We start from the raw sequence: 13,134 nt of genomic DNA on the forward strand, positions 1-13,134 counted from the left end.
ATTGGCGTAGAAGGGAGTTACAAAAGAAATTTAAAAATATACAAAATAAAAGACAAACTAGGAAAGTACAGATATCCAATTAAAATATGAGAGCGGCATCGTTTATATTTTTATAGCAGCGAGGAACATTGTACATATATCGTTTGCGCTATTGTCTTCGAATGTTTTCGGCATATTTATCCCCCAAACTATTCGGGATAGTATTTTTAACAATGTGTTTCTTCTATTATTTTATGTATGTCCGTGCTCTGGAATTTTCGTGCACAGCGCAAGAATCTCAAAAAATTGATCGATCCGATTCTATGCCTATAACTGTTACATCGGTACGATGCTAATAAAAATAATTAATATTTGTGTGTCTATCACTAAAATATCTATCACTAAATAGTAACCATGAAAACAGTCTTATTGCTGAATGACAAATTGTTGCTACAGAATACTTTTTGTCGAATTGGATCAACTTGCATGTCAGTTATATCGAATATAGTTGAATCGATTAATATTATTGATTACATAATTATTCCACACGATAAGGTGGCTTCGTTTCCTCGTTGAACTCTCGATAGCGGATCGCGGATGCGTGCAAGGGCAACTTGTTCTCGACCAAAATAATGAAATAACGCTAAAAAAAAAGACTGCTTCATTGACGGCTCGCTGTTATTGTATTTTTCTCTAAATGTTTACATGGTGTTTACATTGGCTTCATATGATTCGATATCGTTAATATTTGCTAGTAATAATAATAATAGTAATCGTAGTCGATATTGTACATGGTAATTTCTCATTGCTCCGATAAGAAAACGAAAACGGCATTCTACAGCGCTACCTTATTGACCGTGTGATCAATGTAAAAGTCCGAAGTAACTTCGTTATAGATCGGATTCGAAAATTCAGACCAATCGATTATTGAGAAGAGACTGATGACGGAACGGGGCGAGCGCGTGCACGAAACGAAGCCTCGTTACGTGTCGTGATAATAATAAATGGGAATGCCGTTTTTCACAAAACGGTCCTTCGTGAAACGCGGTCATTCGTTTGATCAGATTTGTATTTGTAATTTGTAGTCGTCGCATTCGTGTACGTAGAAAATATTGCGCGCAATGTCGATGAAGCGACGCGAGAACGGACGGTGAACAGAAAACTCGTGTCGAAAGAAAGAAATGAAAGTAAAATGGACGAGTGTCTTTCGTGAATTTTATTTATAAAATAGAAATTAATGTACAATTACAGGGTACAGGGTTCCGGGTACGGGGAGAGGCAATCGTAAATACCGGTTACACCGGCGTCGATCTCGGTGACGGTATAGGTAATCGGTATCGCGCCGACATGTAATGGTACGGCGTTAAGATGATAGATTCCCTTTGTACGCGATTTCTAGCGGTATCGTTGGAAACTGGGTCTGCGATCTATAAAGGTGGTGCGGATGAAACAGCGTCTCGAGGAAACCAACGAAATTAATAGTATACAGCATAAATGTTAACGATGAGATTAATCAAGTTATTCCCGAGGGAAGCTCGGGATAGATAATAATTGTACGATGAATCCTTAGAAATTGGGGTTTCTTTTCCATGTTTCTCCTTGCTTCTGCCTGCCTGCCTGCCTGCGTGCGTTGTACATAATCTACGCAACGTTGTTCTACTCCAATTATACACATTTACATCATGCTCTTATCGTTAGTTTAACGTTATCATTACAATTCCATTCTGAAAAGTGAACGACCGCCTTCACCTTCGTCGAATCCAGGGAATGGCCACGATCGCAACCACTGTCCACTTTCCTTGCTTTTCTTTCTTTTTTTTTCTTTTTTATTTCGTTAACTGTTTCCCTTTCCATTTCTGATGTATTCTTCGCAACAATGTTACACGAAATAGATTAGTTTCAATTGAACGACCATACAACACAATATCTATACTTTTTCTTATAATTTATAAAAATTCAATTATAAAAGCACACTCTACAAAAGCGGTTTTGTTCGAGAAGGATGTAGTTGTAACTGTAGCTGTTAACTATGTGTCGTCGATAAATTTTGTGCATTTTACGGAAACGTAATATAGCCGTGACTACGTATCGCACCGAAAACACTTGTCGCGTTCATAACCGAAGCGTATACAGCGATAGTTTGTATACGCGTTGACGTACGATCAAAACGGTAAACTCACACCAGCGAACACTATCGTTATCGAATTGTGCCTGGTAATAATGTATCGACCGTGTCGTCTTAGAATTTCGAATCGATGATATTCCATTGAAACTGTTAACTAATAGCTTTTCGCTATTAATCATAGTGACGTACTCTTCTCGAAGAATCGCGTCCAACAATCGTTCAACTTTTCATCGGCTAATCTAATCGGGAGTAATCGAGATTATAAGCGCGGTTAGCTCTTTGTTCATAGACACAAAGGTTTTAGATTTTTTTCGTTTGTCGTTTGCTTTGAACTACCCTACCGATGCACAATTTTTCCGTTTTATTGAACGAGCAGTGTCTTTTCGCCATATTTATTCTTTTCATTAGCTAATGCGTTAAAATGGAAACGGCTAGTCAAATATACTGTAACTTCGAAAGCAATACGCTGATAACGATGACAATTATTGAGCGATGCTAAAAAAGAAATTAGAATAATAACGTTTTTCCTCGTACAAAAATCCATTGATCCATTTAGAAAAGATGGTAAATTTCAAGGGAGGAATTGTTGTCTCAAAGTTGTAAGCATTGCGTTCAAAGAAGGGGGGGGGGGGGGGGGCAGGGGTGAAAAAGAAATCTAAGGATTTCACTTCTTCTTGCTCTTGTTATTTCCACCTCGCGGAGGCGTCACTGGTCTACCTGCGTTCAGGCCACCGTAAGTTAATTTCTTTTTGTCGGCTGGCTTCAAAATTTGGAAACTGCACATCAGTGTATCGTCCACGGACATCATAGCTCCGGCATTGTCGAATTCGCCGCAGTAGTTGGGTGCCGAGAACAAAGTAACCAATTGCCTCTTCGCAAAGAATTCATAACCGTCTTCCACAACCTAAAATGAAAGTGCAGATTACCTCGAGAACTATTATCTCTTTCTATATCCGCCTAGAGACACATATTGCCTGTAATCTATCTACTACAACGTTCTACGTTGAACGATGCTGCGTAGATTTTGGCACGCATACCTGATGAGCACGACATATCAGGTCAAAGTCGTGCTTATGTAAAAATTTGGCAACAACTTCGGCACCAAATGTGAACGAGACGCCACGATCGTTTTCTCCCCAGCCCATTGTGTCTTTGTCAGGGTCTGACCACAACAAATCGCATAATAAACCTTGATCGGGTACGTCGGTCGGTCGCATGATACGTCTAATCTGTTCCATATGTTGAAGATCTGGGCTCAGACCTCCGTGACAACAAAAGATTTTCTCGTCAACAATTGCGGCAACCGGTAAACAGTTAAAACAGTCCGTGAATGTTTTCCACAATTTAATGTTGTATCGGCGTTTACCTATATTGTATTAATAAAAACAATATAGCAATGTCAGATTCGATATCTAATTATCTACTACTTATCAACTATTACTTATCAAACTACTTACATTCGTCGTAAAAGCCATATATCCTGTTAATGGATGCACACTCATGATTACCACGGAGTAAAAAAAAATTCTCTGGGTATTTGATTTTATAGGCGAGCAAAAGACAAATTGTCTCTAAAGACTGCTTTCCTCTGTCAACGTAGTCTCCCAAGAAGAGATAGTTGCTCTCCGGTGGAAATCCGCCATATTCGAATAGCCGCAGCAAGTCATAGTACTGACCATGAATGTCACCTTAGAAACAAGAAATACATTTAAAATAGGAAAATCAAATTTTTCGATACATACTTTGCAAAAAAAGTATGTTCAATCGCTTACCACATATCTTAAGCGGAGCTTCTAGCTCTAACAGAATTGGTTGCGATAAAAAAATTTCACGTGACTTCAGGCATAATCCCTTTATTTCTCCCTCCGTCAACTGTACATTCTTCCCAGGTCTGGCTCCCCGCACTACAAGATTAATGTAAAAAAGGCCAAAAAAGGATAATCTTGGTCTATATCTATAGAATTCAATATTCTAGAAGCTAATAAGTTGATAAGCTTCCTGAGTTCGACTTATATTTATTTGATCGCTTACAGTGAGTGGCATTGTATTGTTTTCGATTGGAACGGAATTGTAAGTGATCTCCGACAAAGGAACGAATGAATAAACTTCGTCCATTAATATATTTGAATGCGTTTGAAAAGCGTGATTGGCGACATGGTGATGAGATAGAAGCAATGAAAGTTACGACGCAAAAACGCAAATCGCAAGAACGTTCATTGGAGACAATAACAGGAGCCTCGCCCAGCAATATCGTCTCTCGTAAACAAACGGATGTAAAGTCGGTTAAAGTGTTTCAAATTGCTTGTATTTGGAGAGAATTGCGTAATCGAGCGAAGAAAAGTAAAGACACAACGGAAAGAATGAAAAAGGAAAAAGAGAGAAATCACGTAGAATAAAAGGTAAAGCGGTACAATATTCTTAATAGAAGACCCTCGACAAGAGAGCGGGTTGTAGCAGTCAATAGTGGAACAGTTCGATTGATTTCAACCGAAATACGAGGATGCAAGAAAAGAGAAGCGTAAGAAAGGGTGAGGCGGACGGATGAGACAGTTTCGTCCCATGATACACCTCGTCTCCCTCCCACCACACCCCCTCCATTCCAAGTCAAACAGGGCAAACAGGGCAGAGGAACTTTACCTTCCAAGAGTCGAGCTATAATGTCGTCGATATTCAATTTGTCGGATTCAGCCATCGGGCCGGGGTTTTGTGCGCGTCCCGGGCTTCACACAAACCACTTTCTTTCTGGGATGACCTTTGATTTTCTTGGATTTCACTAGTGTCACGCACAGCAGTCAATTGCATTCGCGGTTTCGGACAAGGTACCCGCAATGGCCGCCCGGACAACCGCGCACTCCACTCCCTTTTACCCCCTCCCCGTACGACTCCCTCTTTCCTGCTCGATACGATACAGTTCGACCGCTCGATTCATCGAGCATGCTCTGTGCGAACACGAACCATGCAAAACATCTAGAGGTGTTTATCCTCTTTCAAGCATTTGAACTGCGATTATGTTCGGTTCAAGCACGATCTTTACATTTGGAAGTCGTCTAATGTAAGAGAGCATCCTCGTTGATATTGTAAACACATGCATACGTCGTTTGATTGGTAGCATACAGTAAATGTTTAATTTATTGACATGCGACACACAGGTGAACACGTAAAGTTTGCCTACCTAATTTATGAATGTGTTCATTATGTTTCAGTAAAATGTCCTCTGTTACCCAATAAGAATCGATAATACATATGCAAAAAGTTGCCGTTTGAAACTTCGAACATACAGTCACTCGCAAAAGTATTCGACACTCAAGCGAGTATTTTGTTAAAAATGTGTAACCTTTAATCTGAATCGTTTAAAACATTGCAATCAATCTGCAGCTTATGTAATATTAGCAGAATTAGCACTAGGACTCGACTGAATTGTCTCTGGCTGTAATATTCTCTCAGAGTGGTTTAATCTCGACTACTGCGCATTTAAATGGTTCGAAACTGACCAACGGTGTGTGCGTTTACTGAAGCTATTACAATTACAAATGTAAATACAATGTACACATTGACTTTCTAGTTTGATCAATATGATTTTTGGACTATATATTCTCTAGCTATGAATATTATACATATGTTTATCATTTAAAATGCTTTGAGTTTACATATACAATATTTTCTATGCTAGCTATTGTTAATGCAAGCGTTCGATCACTTTTGCGAGCAACTGTACGCACACATACGTACATATATTTCGTGTACATGTACCATGAATGCGGTGAAGTCCAAAATCGTACGATATCTCGATTTGCTATCAAATAGACCGGAGTTGGCGGTATCTGTTAATTGAACGAAGAATTTCTTTTTTGAAACTGATAAAAGATGCCAGAAAACGTGGTAAATACATTTTCTTCCGTATCTGAACATTAACCTTACCTCAGGCGTTAAAGGGAAACAGTTATTATCGTTTATTTAGAAACTTTAAAACGATGCTGTAGGTTATATCGCCGCGTTCCTATGAAAACAAAGCACGATTGTAGTTTGAAATCGTATTTGCTTTGTCTATTATAATGTGTATTTCACCTTTGTTAAGCATCAGAGAAAACAGTGACACGTTCCAACGCATACTTTAATCATTCCGATAAGTATTTTGCTAACTTGTAACGAGAATGTCAAGTATTTCTTGCTGACAAAATATCGTTTAAACCGGCGCATCAGCCGTTGATTTTACATTATTTTACAGTTAAATGGGGACCACGTTGATACGAAAGGCGTTAATTGTGAAACTCAAGACAACGAAGAAGATGGTAACGACAATGATATACATTTTGAACCAATAATTTCCTTACCTTTAATAGAAGTGTCTAATAATGAAGAGGATGAGGTTGAAATGATTAAAATGTAAAGTTGGACTATCCAAAGAAAACGATTAATATCTCTCTTTGATATAGTTATAGTTAGTATATATATAAAATATTTTAATTGTAGGCGGGCAAAATTATACCGCTATGATTCGTCCAATAACCCTGCAGAGTGGAAGGAACGTGGAACGGGAGAAGTAAAGTTGTTAAGGCATAAGATAAAAAATACTGTACGAGTTGTAATGCGAAGAGACAAAACATACAAAATCTGTGCCAATCATTTTGTCACACCTTGGATGGAATTGAAACCAAACTGTGGCAGCGACAGAGCATGGGTCTGGAGTGTGCTTGCAGATTACGCAGACGAACAGTTAAAACCAGAGCTACTAGCGATACGATTCGCAAACGCGGAAAGTATGGTTGCCATTCTTATAAATTTATATGTTACAAAAGAATAACTATGATAATATATATAATTGATGTTATTCTTTGCAAAAGATGCATCCGTGTGGAAGGAAGCGTTTGAGAAGGCGAAGAAGATAGTAGGTTCTGAGTGCGAAATATATGCTGGGAAAAATGAAATGGATGAAAAGCACGCAGAAAGCGACAGCGAACCTTCCAGCGATGTGAGTTACAGTGAAAGTACCGACAATGAAGAACAAGGGAAAAAACAGACAGGAAACGAAAATCTAAAAGTTCCACGTAGCGAAATTGAAAAAGCAAATAATGAACAAGAATTAGAAAAAGTATCAAAAGAATTCGAAGAGTTACAGGTGAAAGCTACAGAGGAGATTTAAAGGATCGTTGCAGTTTGGTGAAATGATGGGCGGTCGATTAAAAATGCACATTCCGGCATAATTAACATGCATGCATATGCTTAAATATTTGAGCATCGAACGTTAACGTAGGACAACTTTTTAGCAATAATTTTATTAAACAGATGGAATAAACTTCGAATTTACGAGTAAGACAATATTTATACGAATCTTGTACATTATCTGTGATCTTTTAGCGGAGAATGTTTTAGCATTTATACTATTAAAAAAGCAAAGGAAAACAAAGAATAATTTCAAAGAAAAACAAAGTCAAATGAAAATACGAGAAACTACTTACGTGTGAAAAACAACTACACAGTGAGGAGAATAAGAATCATTATTCAATTACAGTCTTGTTAAATTTCTTTCGCGTATTCGTGGTTCGGTACGAAACGTACAAAATAATGACAGAGTGTAATCATTTATGAATGCGCCCTGTGTTAGTGCGTTTACGAATCCTATATTACTTCGAAATATTTTATTATTTTCAAATTGCATTTTTTTTTCAAATTTTTCATGCTGATATAATTACGAACTAAAATAATGGAATGTTTCGAGTGAGTTGAAAACGAACTCTAAAATGCAGTATAGTAATTAACATTTACGGCACGTACAAAATTCGTGATATCATTTTTGTATTATATCGTGTCGTGTCGTGTCGTATCGTATCTTATTGCGTTTGCAATGTTAGTTCGTATCTTTTCACAGTTCATCTCTGCGCAAAAACGAATGCAGGATATTGCGTCTCTCTTCCATTGTACGTTTTTTCTCATTCGATAGTTTACCCTTCAAGATACCCTCTATTCTAGTTTGTTCAGTTTGAACAAACACGTCTCCTTTCTCTAATATTCGTTCCATAGTTTTAACGTAAACTTTGGCAGCTATGCGTTGCGTGTCAGGTAATGTTTCTTCAAAGACTTTTGCTTTATTCAATATCTCCTACAAAACATACAACACAAAAACATCATATGGTTCCTTGAGAACGTAACGAGTTATATATATATCATTGAAATACATTACCTTCCTTTCTTTTTCTCCGCCAGATTTAAATTCTTCCGCAAGTCTATCTAATTGTTCGACGCAACCTGGCAGACCAAGGTATACGGTCGACTTTGTTTTAATGAATCGCTTGATATTATCCGCGTTGAATTCAGTTTCCTTGTCTGTGACGAAAGGGATAGGCTCTGTTTTCCCTTGGAGAAAGAGTAGAACCGCCGGGAATTCTTGTGGTTTGATTTTATAACGAGCAGCGAGATCAGAGTTATCTTTATTCCCATAATCCTTGACTCTGACCTCGGCTACCAAAAGATCATTGGCATCTTTTGTGGCGGCGGCTATTTGACCATATTCCTCGTGTTTTTCTCCGTACGGAAATGCCACATCGAATTTTACTATCGCAGCTTTGAATTTTGGAATTACCTGTGATCGTACAAACACTGCATTTTGTATTTCATTTCTCTTTCAAATCTTTCTATTGTCGATCATACAAATGTATACGATTTGTTCCAAGTGTGTTACGAAATGATTTCCTTTGATGAATTTGTGTTAATCGATCGCTAAAATTACCATTTCGAAAAGTGTAGGTTTCCCACTGTTTTTCGTATTCGGTTTACATTTCAATATTCTAAACCTAACTCTCTTTAGTCTAAAGATTATGTGAACACGTGAATACATACATGCTTACGTACGTATGCACGCATGTGTATGAAAGTTAGTTGGGCATTTTGTAACCATGGTAACAAATTTCTTAGCCATTTTGACGCAGAAAGAATATGCAACGAGTTTATTATGTTGATCGAATCAATCAAAAAGCATACGAAACATCTGCATCTTTGTTGAAAGAAAGAGAAACAAAAACAAAGATACCTTGTTGAAAGAATACGAGTCCAAAGAGACGCATCCTTTGCAGTCCTCGGCAGAGGCTATTCCAATGACAAGAAGAGTAACTACGATCGATTGAAGCATGACAGACAACTAGCAGAATATTATATTATGATAGATTTTGAATGGTGGTGTACCCGTGGCAAACGATAATCTGAGAAAGAAGTCGGAAAAGAAGAGCGACGGAAACGTTGGTGTTGACGCAGAATGCCGATGTTAAACTGGCTTGACTCGATTTATGAAACAATTAAATTTGATATGGTAAATGCACTAAGTACTTGCAGATATGATCAAAAGCGAATACAAACTATAATACTAAGATCACCTTTTTCCGTCGCCTGTTTCAATTCCAACTAACCTCTCTTCTGTCTGCTTCGTTGCGAACGCTACTCGACCAACCGAGCACATAGTCAATAGTCGTAGTCGTAGTTGAGGTCGCAGTCGTCGTCCTAGTTGGTCCTAGTTGAAGTCGAAGTCGGCATAAATACGATTCGAGCGCTTTGCCTTTTGCGACATTTTATTATACAAAGAGGCGAAATTACTATCGAATCTTTGATATGCTTGTATTTCAATGTTTGCACAATTTCTATGGGCATAAGGTATAAGATACAAATTGTACATGCATTGATGCAATGTCAAATCGGGACACAAATTAGTTCCTAAAACTGTAAAAATAGCGCTATTACATGTAATGGTATTTGTTTTTTTACATTTTACATCGATGCAGTAAATTTTACTAATCACTTCGGTGCTCTTTGTTGATTTTATTATCCCCCAATTTTACTATAATTAATGTTTTTCGGCGACCCTGCATTGTGCAAACAAATGATAGCGACAGTGGCGCCTCTTTCAGAGAAAGAAGGAAGCTTCGTTTGGGATAGTGGCAAAATGTTTAAACTGTTCACCAAATTACCGACAGTCGATTTCGGCTGACAGTTTGAGCATTTTGCCACTATCCCAATTGGCCCTGTACGGGTCCCAAACGAAGCTTCCTTCTTTCTCTGAAACAGGCGCCACTGTCGCTATCATTTGTTTGCACGATGCAGGGCTGCCGAAAAACATTAATTATAGTAAAATTAGGATATACAAAACTAAACCAAGGGAACGGAATTGTTCAGAAGAATCTACTGTGTCGGTATCGTATATAAAAACAAATTACAACATTGCGAAACATAATTAATCGCTCTTCGAAGTTTGATTAACTATAGGTTAACTAATTATATTTTGCGTTGTTGTCGTTCGGTTTTCATTGATGATATCGATACAGCAGATTCTTCTGAACAGTTGTGTGCTCTTAGTTTATTTTATTATTCCATAAATTTGCTATAAGCAATGTTTCTAGATGATCCTGCATTATGCAAGCAAGTGATGATAAAAACATTAATTACGCCAAAATTAGACTCCTACGATATTCCTACAATATTAACTGTTCCGAAATCTTGAATTTTGAAATGGCAATTCTGAGGAAAAATTAAAAAATTAAATTCAACGTAAAATTATAGTCATTAGAGCTTGTTGTTGATCGCGCACACTTTACTCGCTTCCGTAATTTCGCGCGCTATCTCCGCGAACGTGCTACGGCTGCGGAATGAAGCTACACGTGTACATCACTACTCTAGGAATTCAAATTCAAACGCATCACACGCGCAGTTCATTGTTCTTGTTAAATCCGCACAAGTTTTCTGCACGAATCTTGTATCGTGTCAATTCGTGTTTTGCACAATGTATACGCATAAATGCATCCAAATTAATTGAACTAGAAACAGATACGAAATACTTACAATTACGGAGACAACTACAAACGATATCGAACTTACGTACATATTTGTGTTATATTGTTTAACTTTTATCGTAGATCTGGTAGCAACTTTTTATCGGGTGAAGAATAAATAATTCAATATTTTATAAGTCGTTTGGTATTAAATGTTATACTGTAGGCGAGCATAGGTTTCTTGTTACAATTAAATTAAATTAATTAATATAGACAGCATCGAATGCTTGTATCTAAATATGTACAGTGCGGGTGTTCCAACGATTACAAATATTTATTTAATCAGCGTTAATATATGGCGGAAATATGCGACAGTTAGTCCGATAAAAACATTAATTACGCCAAAATTAGACTCCTATGATATTCCTATGATAGTAACTGTTCCGAAATCTTGAATTTTGAAATGGCAATTCTGAAGAAAAATTAAAATATTAAATTCAACGTAAAATTATAGTTATTAGCTCCGAAGGTCTAGTCCGTGTTTTCCAATTGAAATGATTAATAAATTAGTAACAAGCAATGAGTTAATAATTAATTTATCGTCGACTAAATGGATAAGTGGAAAGTACGTCCGTCGGTCTTTCGCTTAGCATTCGAGTAACTTAATTATCGAAATAAACTGTTTCTGCCAGAACAATGGACGACGGATTGACAGAAGATTTTTGGGGACAGAGTTAGAGGCGTTCGTGTGGAATGTACGCAAAGCGACGCGTCGAAAGTTACGTAGAGAGTAGGGGTATGCCAATGTCACAGATATAAGATCCCTAGGGATCTTATTGGCCTGTGTGCGAGCGTGTGTAGCGTCGGTAATGCTAGTTTGAGCGGAGCAAGCGACACCGTTCCGAATTTGCATTTTGTCTTGCGACGAAAAAGTGCATCGCGACCGACGGAAAATATCATTCATACAGGTACAACAAATAATGCTTTCAACGCTTCGCCGTTGATATTTTGTATCTTTAAGAAGGCTCAAATTAAAGCCGAAATGATGCACATTATGGCAGGTGGATTGCGATATCATACACAGGCAATCGAAAAGTAATAGTTCGCGACCGTAATGGAACTGATCCGAATTTTTTTATTCGAAACGATAGAGGAATTATAAATTTCCAAAACGCGACTTCAAAAAAATCAACGGAAAGGGCAGGACGCGTTAATTGTTAGAGAATCTCGTGGCGAAAAAAATGATAAATTTTATTCACAGAACGTTCTGCCATTCGGTTCGAAAAACTGGAACAGTAAGAACACGGAGAAGAGAGGTACAGAGAGAGAGAGAGAGAGAGAGAGAGAGAGAGAGAGAGAGAGAGAGAGAGAGAGAGAGAGAGAGAGAGAGAAAGGGAGACTGAAAGAGATAGAACAGAAAGGAAGTAAAGATAGAAACAGAAAGAGAGAGAGAGAGAGAGAGAGAGAGAGAGAGGGACAGTCGGAGAAAGAGAGAGAGAGAGAGGGGGGGCAGTCGGAGAAAGAGAGAGAGAGAGGAAGAGAGAGAGAGGGAGGGAGAGAGAAAGAGAGGGACAGTCGGAGAAAGAGAGAGGGAACGAGGGAGGGCGAGGGTTAGGGAGGGAGAGAGAGAGCGAGTGCGAGAGAGAGAGAGAGTAACTAGGGGCAAAACGTATGGGGTGCGGATGGAAGAGTAGGCAAGGGAGGGTGTTTGCCACTAGAGAACAGGTATCTGCCGTAGGCGTCGTACGTTCATTGATAAGCGTATAACGCCCGTGCCTTAGACGCGTGACGTCACGGGATCACAGCAACGCCTGCGCTTCGGACAGGAGCGTGCTTCGTTACACCTTGCGCCAAGACCCACACGACCCTCGCCTCGGAATTTTCTCGCTTCGTTTTCCCCACGAATATTCTCGGTCAAGCGAATCCGTTCCGATCCAGAACCCGAGACGGACCCGCGACGGCTGAGAGCAAAAAAAGAGAAAAAAGATTTCGACGAAAAATGGCGATACTGGGTGTACTTCGCGAGGCAGAGAACGGCTGATATCGAACGCGATGGGATCCTAGGTGCATAGACCGCGACGCATACTAACGCCTACGGACGGTCGGGGTACGCTGTACGCGGTATCGACGTGACTCGTGTCAAAGTAGTCGCAACGCTTGTTGCCAGTTACAATGAAATTGTAATGTAGCTTCGAAATGACCACGGCGGATCGCGCGGGGGCAAGAAAGTGGGGGGCGGGGGGGAGCGATAAAAAAAGGAACTGGACGAATCAAGCATTT

General features: G+C 38.8%; 3 protein-coding genes across 3 annotated transcripts; 1 reads left to right on the forward strand and 2 right to left on the reverse strand.

Annotated features, from left to right (window-relative positions):
• Positions 1 to 1,180: 1,180 nt before the first annotated feature.
• LOC117229434 (serine/threonine-protein phosphatase PP1-gamma catalytic subunit A) lies at positions 1,181 to 4,979 on the reverse strand. The gene is made up of 5 exons (XM_033485872.2): positions 4,742 to 4,979; positions 3,877 to 4,008; positions 3,562 to 3,792; positions 3,142 to 3,470; positions 1,181 to 3,008 (listed from the first exon to the last, which is right to left on the reverse strand). The coding sequence occupies exons 1-5, from the start codon at positions 4,794 to 4,796 to the stop codon at positions 2,769 to 2,771; spliced, it is 987 nt and encodes a 328-aa protein (XP_033341763.1). The 5' UTR covers positions 4,797 to 4,979; the 3' UTR covers positions 1,181 to 2,768.
• Positions 4,980 to 5,389: 410 nt separating this feature from the next.
• Positions 5,390 to 7,612, forward strand: LOC117229435 (ran-specific GTPase-activating protein). The gene is made up of 5 exons (XM_033485873.2): positions 5,390 to 5,636; positions 5,775 to 5,983; positions 6,330 to 6,487; positions 6,575 to 6,861; positions 6,946 to 7,612. Exons 2-5 carry the CDS (start codon positions 5,969 to 5,971, stop codon positions 7,242 to 7,244), a joined length of 759 nt encoding a protein of 252 aa, XP_033341764.1. The 5' UTR covers positions 5,390 to 5,636; positions 5,775 to 5,968; the 3' UTR covers positions 7,245 to 7,612.
• On the reverse strand, positions 7,582 to 9,813 carry wbl (endoplasmic reticulum protein 29-like protein wbl). Its single transcript, XM_033485874.2, has 3 exons — positions 9,129 to 9,813; positions 8,283 to 8,681; positions 7,582 to 8,201 (listed from the first exon to the last, which is right to left on the reverse strand). Exons 1-3 carry the CDS (start codon positions 9,225 to 9,227, stop codon positions 7,965 to 7,967), a joined length of 735 nt encoding a protein of 244 aa, XP_033341765.2. The 5' UTR covers positions 9,228 to 9,813; the 3' UTR covers positions 7,582 to 7,964.
• Positions 9,814 to 13,134: the final 3,321 nt, after the last annotated feature.

The sequence above is a fragment of the Megalopta genalis genome, chromosome 3 (assembly GCF_051020955.1).
Source record: "Megalopta genalis isolate 19385.01 chromosome 3, iyMegGena1_principal, whole genome shotgun sequence".
Lineage (NCBI taxonomy): Eukaryota > Metazoa > Arthropoda > Insecta > Hymenoptera > Halictidae > Megalopta > Megalopta genalis.

Excerpts from the sequence above, each read along its gene's own strand:
- wbl (XM_033485874.2), bottom strand. The coding sequence starts at position 9,227 with ATGCTTCAATCGATCGTAGTTACTCTTCTTGTCATTGGAATAGCCTCT. Across the intron at positions 8,682-9,128 it reads ACTCGTATTCTTTCAACAAG|GTAATTCCAAAATTCAAAGC; the intron begins GTATCTTTGTTT and ends GTACGATCACAG. Across the intron at positions 8,202-8,282 it reads GCGGAGAAAAAGAAAGGAAG|GAGATATTGAATAAAGCAAA; the intron begins GTAATGTATTTC and ends TATGTTTTGTAG.
- LOC117229434 (XM_033485872.2), bottom strand. The coding sequence starts at position 4,796 with ATGGCTGAATCCGACAAATTGAATATCGACGACATTATAGCTCGACTC. Across the intron at positions 3,793-3,876 it reads AGCTCCGCTTAAGATATGTG|GTGACATTCATGGTCAGTAC; the intron begins GTAAGCGATTGA and ends CTTGTTTCTAAG. Across the intron at positions 3,009-3,141 it reads TGATATGTCGTGCTCATCAG|GTTGTGGAAGACGGTTATGA; the intron begins GTATGCGTGCCA and ends CTTTCATTTTAG.
- LOC117229435 (XM_033485873.2), top strand. Across the intron at positions 6,488-6,574 it reads GAGGTTGAAATGATTAAAAT|GCGGGCAAAATTATACCGCT; the intron begins GTAAAGTTGGAC and ends TTTTAATTGTAG. Across the intron at positions 6,862-6,945 it reads ACGATTCGCAAACGCGGAAA|ATGCATCCGTGTGGAAGGAA; the intron begins GTATGGTTGCCA and ends TCTTTGCAAAAG.